This window comes from Girardinichthys multiradiatus, chromosome 13 (assembly GCF_021462225.1).
Source record: "Girardinichthys multiradiatus isolate DD_20200921_A chromosome 13, DD_fGirMul_XY1, whole genome shotgun sequence".
Taxonomy (NCBI): domain Eukaryota; kingdom Metazoa; phylum Chordata; class Actinopteri; order Cyprinodontiformes; family Goodeidae; genus Girardinichthys; species Girardinichthys multiradiatus.
In genome coordinates this window covers 8,783,454-8,795,323 of record NC_061806.1, presented here as the reverse complement: position 1 = coordinate 8,795,323, position 11,870 = coordinate 8,783,454, and the positions used below count along the sequence as shown (strand labels likewise).

At 40.1% G+C, this 11,870-nt stretch overlaps 2 protein-coding genes across 5 annotated transcripts in view; one reads left to right on the top strand and one right to left on the bottom strand.

The window, feature by feature from the left end:
- The window catches only part of fam135b (family with sequence similarity 135 member B), a 91,229-nt gene extending 88,189 nt beyond the window's left edge, over nt 1-3,040 (bottom strand). For both annotated transcript variants that reach the window (XM_047382758.1, XM_047382757.1), the window contains exon 1: nt 2,666-3,040. The gene's annotated coding sequence lies outside the window, so the exon portion shown is untranslated. The remainder of the gene's footprint in view (nt 1-2,665) is intronic.
- Nucleotides 3,041-6,734: 3,694 nt separating this feature from the next.
- LOC124879156 (collagen alpha-1(IX) chain-like) overlaps nt 6,735-11,870 on the top strand; it is a 64,234-nt gene continuing 59,098 nt past the window's right edge. For all 3 annotated transcript variants that reach the window (XM_047383519.1, XM_047383520.1, XM_047383518.1), the window contains exon 1: nt 6,735-6,926. In XM_047383519.1, coding sequence (XP_047239475.1) covers nt 6,898-6,926 — 29 coding nt within the window. In that variant the 5' untranslated portion in view covers nt 6,735-6,897. The remainder of the gene's footprint in view (nt 6,927-11,870) is intronic.

Here is an 11,870-nt window from a genome sequence, read left to right as displayed (position 1 = left end):
AGAGAGGCCTAAACAGAAACCTTTTGAGCCAGCTCTGCAATCATGTGATGGCATAATCTAGCACTTTCTAAAATCCTCTGTGGTGCTTTATGCTGTGTGTTGGTAAATTAAAACACCAAATCCCTGCGAGTGGAGCGGGCTGAGCTGGAGTTGAACTGAGAGGTTGACTAAGCGAGAACGTGACCTGCATCTTTACAATCTCCGGACAAAATTAAAATATGATCAAAACATTTTTCATTTAACAAAAAAAGAGGGACTCTGTAAAAATAGATTGCCACATTTGTTTGCTCAGAGGCCTGTTGTGTTCTCTGGAGAGCTGCATGTGATCGCAGTTTGTTTTCACAACTCTGAGTCACTGGGAACTTATTTCCACAAAAAAAAAAAAAAACAAGTGTCTTCCATCTGTGCATGTACTCTTCCAAAACGTTTTTTCTTTATTTTATTACCTTTTTTGTAATGATTTGACATTATACTCTGAGTTAGTGATTCGTTTTTTCTGCTGCACAATGAAATGTTCCAGTCAGCAAGTCATATGATTGCTGATGGGAGATATTTCTTTGAAAGTACATTAAAAAAAAACACCACACCAGCAAATTCTGCCTTGCTTGTATTTCAGCTGTTGACATCAAAAGATCAGCTTGACTTAGTAAACAATATAGCTGAAGAAAAACTATGGCATAAATTCTGAGCCTAGTTCTACCACAAACGATCATTTTGAAAACTTCTACTTGTTATATTTTCCTTATATTCCTATTTGAATTTTTCTTTCTGATTGATTTTTGTGTGTATGCACCACTTGTGAGTACATGCTGAAGGTACGTCTCTCGTAAATGCCATAATCTGCCTGTATATTCTTAAATAGCTATGTGATTTGCCATTACACTGGTGCTTTGTACAGTCTGAACTCATAATCTTTTAGCTGACAACTTCTCTCTCCCAGGCTTCCAGGAAATCGGATTTATTTGCTTACTGCATGCATGCACTGCAGGTTAACTGGTAGGATTGTGATCATTAGGTCTGTCTGTCAAGCCATCATTTTCAGTGGAAGTAGTGGGTGATGCAGCAGTTCTGCAGGAAATATAATTGGAACTTGAAAATCATTTTGATAAAACGTCTGGAGCAGAGTAGCCTTGGGTCAGAATAAAATTCTCAAGGTATGGTAAACTTATTTAAACATACAATGGTGTCATTGCCTCATGGTATTAACACAAAATGTTTTGATATTTCCAAAACACCCAAATTTATCTTTTTGTTATGCATGGAAAAACTGCTGTAGCCTTATTTCAGCCAGCTACAGATGGTAGAGGGGTAGTACTACAATACTCTATGCTCCTCACAGTCAAAGAAAATTGGTTAATCTGAAACTGTTTCTAGCATCTCATTCAAAGAACTTTGAACCGCAGGAGGGTTATGGTAAAAAATGTGGCAGTTGGAGACTATAATGTTTTGAAACCTTGGTAACCAGCCAATGCCTGTACCAGATCGTATATACAGACCCATTAAGTAAATTTGAATCTTGTTGAAAAGTTCATTTATTTCACTAACTGAGCTAAATAAATGAAACACATTATATAGATTAACTGCACACAAACAGATGTTTTCAAGCCTTTATTTCTGTTAATTATGCAGATTATCTGCTTACAGCTAATAAAAACACATTTAAGATTAGAATATTACATCAGACCAATTTAAAAATACTTTTTTTGAAAAGGTATGTTTATACCTGCTCTAAGATTGTTATTTAAAAAATATATTCTTAACTGATAATAAAATAAATAAAATCTGGTCATTCAAGTCTAATCTGGCCCTATTCACAAACTAGTTCCATGTGTTTCATTGTTGCCAAGTTTTCCTGAACTCCACACAGTGTTCTCACATACAGCTTAAATGTTTTGCAGCAATAAAGGAGAAACAAGAAAAATACAAAAAAGATCATACTTCTATGAACTCTGGTCAGTTACCTTTTGTGATGTCATCAGAGTCATGTGTTCACAGAGGGTAGAAATTATCTTGATTAAATAATGGCAAAATAGACATAAAACAGAAAAACTGACAATGACATGTTCTATAGGTGACAAAGTGTCTCTAAAATGAGTTTGATCAAGTTCCCAGAATGACTTGGCATTTAGCTTTAAAGGGAATCAGCCTGTCGTCACTATTGTTGACAGACTGGGACAAAGAAAAAGCTCCTGACCTTTGTCTCTGTTTGCAGTAGACACCATGGTTGTGTTTTATATGACAGTTTAGAGGGAGAAAGTCAGCCTGGAGAGCGCATTGTGCTGAGTTTTGACCAATAGATTTCCTTCTTTAAAAGATTAATGATGAATCAAATCACAGTTGCTCATAACCACAGAGTCGTTGCATTTCATCTTCCCAATACACAGCTTTTTCTTTCAGACTTACACATGATTTTATGTATTGCTCTGTTTGTCGTTGGGCGCTAACACAACAGGTCAGACAAAGATCTTCATCAGGTATAAAGAAAAAGCACACAACTAAAAAATGAAGCCCATATCCATGTATCCTGTCAGATATATATTCCTTGACAATGAATATGACAATGAGATCTGTTCCCTACACATCCAGACAAGAAACATCCCGCAAGGGCAGGAGGAACAGGAGCGAGAGGAGGAAGAGGGTGTCTCAGAAAATGAAGCAGCCTCACCTTAGCAGTGATGTGGTGTGATGTCCGCAGAGGGGTCGGCTGCAGCTCCAGTCTTTAAACAAATTAAAATCGATGCTTGCGGACGAATATATGGACACACTGTTATATCCTCACTTCTCGTGCTTCTGATGCTGATGCTGCTGCTGCTGTTGCCATGGTTATATATTCACCCAGACCCTGTGTGTTCTGCAGCCCCTCTCTGGCGCTATCTCCGCTTCAAATCCGTCTCTCTCTCTCTCTCTCTCTCTCTCTTTCTCTCTTAATTTCGCAAAGTGCTGCAGCTTCGCGGCGCGCAGTCACTTTGCAGTCATCGTGGGGTTTTCCCTCTTAATCCAAACAGACTATATGCAGATTGGTAAACCTGTTCATTAGTAGTGGGGCTCCCCCCCCCCCCTGAGTGAGAGCTGTGCGTCCTGATGCGCGGGGATGGGTGCGTCCGGCAGGTCGAGCTGACGTCAGAGCCTGTCCCCTTCCAGCCCCCTTTTGAAGCTCAAGTGAGACGTGCACGCGGGGAATGACCACGCTGAGAACGAGAAATAGAAGAATGAGTGTTGCGCAAACAAGCCAAGGGTGTCACGTGACTTGGAGACCGTGACGGGTTGAAATGAGGTTATTAAAAATGAAAGTTAGAAAAGAGAATGGTTTGAACAGTAAATAAAAACAGTGCTGAAAATAGGTTGTAAAGCATCACCAAAACTTGTAGAGTTTCACAAAATAATCCAGGGGACCCCGGGCACAGTGAGTCCCTCTCCCTTCGCTTTTGGAGGTTTATAGAGAAGACCCTACATATACAACATTGTAAATAATGATCAGGTAATTTTTACTTAATAAAATACAAGGTCTTACAAAAGTATTGACACTCCTTGAACCTTTTTCACGTTTTATAGGAAAATGATAGATGGTTTTCAAACATGTTTCGCTGCTGGAAGGTGAATCTCTGCCCTGGTCTCAATTCTTTTTATTATTTAACTATTATATTTAAAGGTTTTCTACTCTGCATTTAGCTCTGTCCATTTTCCCATCAACTACAACCAGCTTTCTTGTTCCTGTTGAAGAAAAGCGTCCCAACAGCATGATAATCTGAAAGGTGGAAGGGAGTAGGGTTTAGGTCAACCCAGTAATATTACCCTGCTCATCTATAGGGAGGGAGTCAAAATCTAAATACATATGCACATCACACTTTTTAAAATTTATTTTGTAAAACTCTCTACACACCACATAACGCTTTTCTTCCACTTTATAATTACGGACTACTTTTTGTTTTCACTTATTGTTATTTATTTATTTGTTTATTTATTTATCCATTCATTTATTGTTTATACCAACTTATTAGTGTAACATGGGAACATGGGAACACCCTTTGACCTGTAGAGGTCAATGGGTGAAAGGTGGGGTACACCCTGAACAGGTTGCCAGTTTATTTATTTATATATAAACTGCACCACAAGAATGGAGTCCTGTAGTTATACACACAAACACACACACACACACACACACACACGGGACTCTATTCTTGTGGTGCAACTTTTATGCACACAATAACAGAAAAGTAACCACCATATAATTTGTTCCTGACAATCAGGTAGCGCAATTAAAATGCTATCGATCATGCTTAAATGACTCCTCTCAGACTAATCACTTGTCACATAATGGGGGAAGGGAGGATTACGTAAAAACTGAATACAAATGTCTATGACACATAAGCTGCTGGCTGCAGCAACCGTGAGTCTGTTTTCAGCACTGGTTTTTTCCTCATCAAGGTCTTTCTCTTCTCTCATTCTTGAATAATGCTCCTTCTCCTGTGTTCTCAGACTTGTCTTCTGCTTAAATAGCCAGAGTCAATTGCTACTTTTCTCTCATGGCATGTAGCCATAAGCTCCAAGCACTCTTGATTAAGACAGGCGCTCGATTTATTTTTTGCCCCTCAGCTTTTAGACAGTTGCCAGGATCAGGACAACTGTGTAGTCTGAGGAACAAGATGGCAGAAATTGCAGGGGCTGCACAGTGAGGACGTTAATGATAACACAGTCATTACAATTGCATTACATTGCAAACTACATCGATGTGTCATGCAAAACTCAGTTTGGTTAGTTTTCAAACATTTAAACAAATATATACATTGTATACAGCCCTCATTACCCGACATAACATCCAATCCAACCAATATCCTTCAGAAGTTACGTAATAAAAAAAAAAACCTCTCGGTGTACCTTTTACTGTTTTTGCGTCATACTTGTGACATTAGCACAAAACAGAAGAGTTGTGATACCACTGCAAGCCTACCAATACATGAGTATCCACCTAAGCTGACAGATCAGGCAAGGAGAGCATTGATTGAAGCAAACATGATAACTTAGAAGGAGCTTCAGAGATCCACAGCTCAGGTGAAAAAATCTGTAGACAAGACAATAAAACAGACATTGAATCCTTCATAATTCAAATGAAAAGCACAAAATCACTTCAATTCTCTGTATTCATAAGTGTGCACACCCTTAAATTAATACTTTGTCGAACCATGTTTTCCTGAATTCCAACTTTCTTTTTTCTTGGGTACCCATCTGTCAGCAATTATAGAGAATTTGATTAATGTGAAAGAAAGTCCAGCTGTCCTAAAATGACTTTCTCTACATTTGTTCTTTTCCATCCTGTAGTTAAAGCCAAAATTTGCAGAGAAGTTACAAAGAAACTTCTTGTGCAAAGGTGTCAATTTGGCCTACATGCAAACTAGGTATACTAGTCCTCTCAGCTCAACGTCAAGTATCAAACTGCCGACATGAAAATGTATATAGTCTGTGACAACTATTTTAAAAATTTACACACAAACATTTTGTAACAGCACCCTGTAGGGAGCGAGATTTTGCAACTGTGGCAACCAATCAGAGTGACAACCAACCCCATTCTCTCCTATACCTCCTCAAACATTTGTATTGCAACCTTAAGACCATTACTCACACTTTCACAGCCATTTTACTTCGCCTAGAGGGTTGACTGTAGGTCACAAGTGCTCTACTCATAGGGGTAGCCTTGTGAAGGAATAATCCCTAACTGTTTTCTCCGAGTCTCAACGAGAGGGCAGGCGCTCTTAATTATCTGGGCTAGAAACATGAGCTCCCACCCTCTCACTGTATCAGCTTTCCTGTGTTGCTGTATGAACAGTGGGGTGTAGCTTTACGAACAGCCCAGTCTAGATCTATAACATGATGCTAAATGTTTTATGCATACAGTTTTACTATCAGGCTCAGATGACTGAGGTTATTGATTCCAAATATCGTCTCTTCCTTTAAAGTAGATGTGGCATGTTCATGCTTTTGGAGTGAAAGGGAAATTCAGAGAAATTGATGTCTAAATGGCGTTCCGGTACTTCAACACAGCTTCTACATAAGTGCTGACATATATTTTAAAAACAGTTTTTTCTTGTGAGAAATGTCAGAATGACTACAAAAACCAAAGAAAATCAGAGCATTAAAGAATCTCACAGAACATTTGTGACTGGCCGTGGCAAAACCAGGAACAAGTCTACCCGGGGTTGTTTTGAGTTATTTACAGATCCTGAAAGAGTGGAGTCTAAGCTTTCCGATGATTACTACCATAACATTTTTACGGTAGTAATGGTGTAATGTTCCTCCTAGAAGTCTGCCTGTGGTCGTCTTTTTAGGTTCTCAGATCTTCTAGAGCAGATCAAACACGGCAGGATCAATTACATAACCCGCAGCATACAGAAGCAGCATGTCTTGTCTCCTCTAGACATCTTCAGTTAATAACAATGCTTTCCTTGTCAATACAACCAGCTTCAATGCTGAGCATACATGATCATAAAATCTGCTTCATCCATATGGAGATGATGATTATCAAGATAATTATGCATGAAGGGAACATGTCATTAGGAGAACCTGTAAAAAAACAGTTAATGGTATTCCTATAAAGGTCTTTGTAGCTTCTGCAACTTTTAACATGTTGGTAATAAAACATAAGTCACCACCTCCTTAAAAGCTCCTGGCCAATGGGAATCCATTGAAGAAACTTTTATGAGTCCTTTGAAAATGCTTGAGCATCCCCTGCACCACTTCTTCAGTCATTCCTCATCATGTGCAGGTAGGACCGACTTCAGGGAGGAGATTTTTTTTTTACATCCGCAGCTCCTTCTGTTGCTCGCACCTTCCTTTCGTGCTTGTCTTTGCCAAAACTGACCTGTCTCCGATCCCGTCCTATCCCCTCACGGAGTGGAGAGAAGCATGGCCCTCTGCTGCTCTGGTTTGAAGAGGTAAGTATCTTATGCTAATCTTCTGCCAAATGCCTACCTCAGAATCTCTTCTCTCAGTCTTTTTCTCAGTAGTTAAGGCTCATTCATCTCTCACACACTTTGACACATCATGGTTCATGGTTCCACACTTCTAATATTTGCTTTTCCTTCTGTTGCTACCAAAGAGAAGAATTCAACAAAAATGTTTAAACACTTCAATTATTGTTACGTCTTAAGGTATCTGTCCACGCCTTTTTTTAAAAATTATTTTTAAACAGAATGTCTGGCCCCTTAAAGAATCTCAAACATTGATTAAGGTAGGAAAGAAATTATGCCTGGAGTGTTGGGGTGCTCTCAAATGTAAAGAAGTACCAAAGAGGCATCCTAGAGTTGGTGTCAGTGAGAGGAAAGTACCTTAAACTTTCAGTATTATCAATAAACAAAGTAGAGGGCAAGCTGTAGCCTGCAGTAATAGTGTAACAAAACTACCAGCTCATAAGATGAGACAAAACAAGATTTTAACATTTTGGGCAAAACTATGAAGCCATTTTATTCATTTTCACAAATCAAGCAAATGTTTCGCAAACTGTTTTACAGAATCTGTAATCAATGTATAGTAGGAGTCTATATGCATGTTACTCTTTTTGTTTGTTTGTCAACTTCTAAGGTAATCCTAATTGTGAAAAAATATTTGAAAATAGTCAACTTTTTTCACAAATAGAATAAAGGTTTCACGAATCTCAAGTCAGCACAGAATTATGAGGTTCAGTTTTGATCAGTCTATGTATTTGAGCTTTTATACATTTGATCAAATACAGTCCACACTTATTGAAACTAGCATGGCCAGCAGCTAACGTTTTGCCAGTTGTAGTAGTTAGCGGTATTCTTACAGCATTCACCAATAGTTGGTATCTTGCCTGTGACTGTCATTGTTTCTTTTTTTCTACTGAGTAAATGTTGCCACACAAACCATTTAAAAGTAAAGGAGGATCCTTACATGATTATGTAACCAAGTGTTGACAGCAACCCCAACAAGGTCTTTATGGTGCATTCCATTTGTATATGGAAGTCTGAATTTCCGACCTCTGTGTAGGAAATCTCAACTCACATCAATAGTAGTAAAATGCTTTTACTTTGACTGTTTTTAGCAGTTATTATTTATGTAACTACTTCTACTTCTCAGTGTTTATAAGAAAAGATGTTTCAAATCTGTTTATATGCAAAAATACTTCTTAGAGGAGTGTTTATTGTCATTGTTATTGTTATAAGACTGCTCCTACAGTTGCTAGCAATAAGAACGACAACAAGCAGGAAACCGTAACAGTACAACTCGGGGATGCAGTTAACCCCGACCTCCCAGTTCCAACGTTCGAGTCGGAGACTTAAACAACTCAAGAACTACTTCCTGTTTTATTTCAAATATAATTGACACAAACTGAGACATGTGTCAAGCTTAAAGCACTCACTTTCATACCTAGTTCTGAAAATAATATAGGGGACTAAATAAACAAGTATATATCACTTATGTTAGGAGATCGTATCAGAACAGAATAGAACAGCGTTAACAACTTTTCAGTGGAACTTGGAGAGAGACAGTAGTGTGGGTGATATTACTATTAAAAAAGTGGAATGTTACTAATAGCAAGAAATAACTAGGTCTAGGGTCATCCTAAGGCGTTGTGTGAGGGGTTACAGAAGGTTTTGTTTTCTTTATTTGCCTATTTTATTTTATTTACCGTGTGTAGAGGCCATAGTCCTTGATGCAGCTGTCCCGAGTTCGACTGCCGGACCCAGCGGCCTTTGCAGAATGTCTCCCCCCGTCTTTCCAGTCTAACTACTGTTGAAAAATGAAAAATAAAGGCCTCTAGTGCCGCAAAAAAAATATTTAAAATAAAATAAAAACAATGCCTCATGTTAGTGGTGGGTACAAAAGAGGTTGCTGGACCCCATAGTTAAAGGCCTGGTCCTCTGACCTAGCCTTGCCTCCACAAGGAAGTCCTGATATTCCTAGTCAAGGGCCTCTTACCTCTGGATCTTGCAGTCATCACAACCATACCGGAAATGTTCTTGGGGCGCAATTACACTGCTGGTCCGGTCCAGGGATCTGTTCAGGGATCGGTAAAAGTGAGAAAATTCACACCACCAGTTGGCCCAGCTTGCTTTCACACAGACGTTTTTAGACCAGACCAAACAAAGTCATGCAGTTGTAAGGGATTTTTTCGGGGGCAGTATTACACTAATCGAGAAGAAAAAAGCATGAAGAAGAAAGTCCGTCTCATGGAGGTTTCTATATCCATTTTGGTGTTCAAATAAAGCAAAGGGATGAGCCTTGAATTATGGAAATAGCCTCTGAGTAGATTTTGGTTTTTCCTGAAGCGGTCGCCATTTTGAAAAGCCTGTAAAACTGTCTAAGTCACACTCTTGATATAGGTCATTATACAACAGGCATGGAATTGCATGAGCTCCTCAACTGAGGATTTCACAATTTTACAAGAGATGGCTAGCATCATGAGGAGATGATTTAGGCAAAAACAATTACTTAGGCCATTATTTTAGGAAGACGACAATATCAAATTTCTGTTGCCAAGGCAAGGCCCCTCTGGATGTTTGCTGCCCTGTCACTAGCAGCTTATCTCCTTGTTGTTCTGGGAGTTACGTGTGTGTATAAGCACCCCCTCGTGTATCTTAGTATGATCAACTTTATGTCCTCATTTCTCCCTGTCAAATCTCCATATAAATCCTCGTCGTATTCTACGGTAGTGCTGCTGTAATCTTCTTCAGTGCAATCTTGATTGCAGGAATCCATTATGAGGCTATGGTTACCTTGCTATGCTGCCCTTACCTTAGGCAAGTGTTATTTCCATATGTGTTTCTGTTTTTGCTCTTCTTCAAAACCAAGTGCTCTAAACGTTCTACAAGTGTCAAAATGTTTCCTAAATGCTCAAGACATCAAAAAAAGATGCATGGTGGTGAGATCTGGCCTATAAATGTAGGGTAATGTGTTTGCCTGTGGGAATGGCGACCTATTAGAGCAATACATTTATTTATTTTATGTAATAAATAATGTAATGTTTGAAACTGTTTGAGTACTATTAGTCTGTTACTGGTTTTTGTGCTGGCTTCTTTGGACCTTCAAATGTACAACAAAAACATCTTTAGCGGCTAATACTAGCTAAATTTATTGGAGTATTTGTAATTCTGTCAATAACGCCTTTCTTTCTTTCTTTCTTTCTTTCTTTCTTTCGCACTGCATGCTGGGGGATGGTGGTGGAGCGTGTGGACTGAGATATTGAGAACTTCTAACTTTGCTTTTTCTATCTTTAATGTGTCTTTTTGGGTATTTGTCTTTGATTGGATTGTGTTGGTGAAGTTGATTTAAGAGTTACTGATTATTTTTCAGTAAGTAGGAACCAGTGTTTTGCAAACCAGCAAAACGCCGGGAATGGAGTTTACAAAGCTTACGAGGCAACATGGTTTTAAGATCATACCTACAGGGGTTGGACAATGAAACTGAAACACCTGGTTTTACACCACAATAATTTATTAGTATGGTGTAGGGCCTCCTTTTGCGGCCAATACAGCGTGAATTCGTCTTGGGAAGGAGATATACAAGTCCTGCACTGTGGTCAGAGGAATTTTAAGCCATTCTTCTTGCAGGATAGTGGCCAGGTCACTACGTGATACTGGTGGAGGAAAACGTTTCCTGACTCGCCTAGATCTGGTGACTGTGCAGGCCATGGGAGATGTTCAACTTCACTTTCATGTTCATCAAACCAATCTTTCACCAGTCTTACTGTGTGTATTGGTGCATTGTCATCCTGATACATGGCACCGCCTTCAGGATACAATGTTTGAACCATTGGATGCACATGGTCCTCAAGAATGTTTCAGTAGTCCTTGGCAGTGACGTGCCCATCTAGCACAAGTATTGGGCCAAGGGAATGCCATGATATGGCAGCCCAAACCATCACTGATCCACCCCCATGCTTCACTCTGAGCATGCAACAGTCTGGGTGGTACACTTCTTTGGGACTTCTCCACACCGTAACTCTCCCGGATGTGGGGAAAACAGTAAAGGTGGACTCATCTGTGATGGTACCCGGAGCTCTCTCACCAGAGAAGAACTCATGAACATCAGGGCTACTACACCAGAGGAGTTATTTCCAACTTTTCTGCCTACTGCTCTGGAATTTTTGGACATTCTGGTCAAAGGTGCGCTCACCTTTGTTCACGCGGTGAAACGCCGGAAGAGAGGGAAACGGGCTGAGTTGCTGGTACGACTTCGCCAGCGTGGACTACGAACACCGTTACCTGGAATATTTCTCTCTAACGTGCGCTCACTTCCCAACAAAATTGACAAACTACAACTGCTGTTGGGGAAAAACAGGGACTTTTATTCATCGGCAGTTTTGTGCTTCACGGAGACGTGGCTGTGTGGATTAATACCGGACTCTGCGCTGCAGCTGGCAGGATTCCAGCTCTACAGAGCGGACAGAGACACGGAACTCTCTGGCAAAGCAAAAGGTGGAGGAATCTGTTTTTACCTCAACAGTGGTTGGTGCAACGACGTGACAGTGATTCAGCAGCACTGTTCTCCAGACCTGAAAGCCTTCATCATAAACTGTAAGCCTTTCTATTCCCCCCGTGAGATCGCTTCGTTCATCCTGGTCGGTGTTTACATCCCACCGCAAGCTAACGTGCAGGTCGCACAGCGCATGCTCGCCGACCAGATACTGAGTGTGGAGCGGACCAACCCGGACTCCTTAGTAATCGTCGTTGGTGACTTTAACAAAGGTAATCTGACCCACGAACTCCCCAAATATAGACAGTTTATAAAATGTCCGACCAGAGAGGACAACATTCTGGATCACTGTTACACCACCATCAGAGACGCTTATCACGCCGTCCCACGTGCTTCAATGGGCCAATCCGACCACATCATGGTCCACCTGATTCCTGCATACA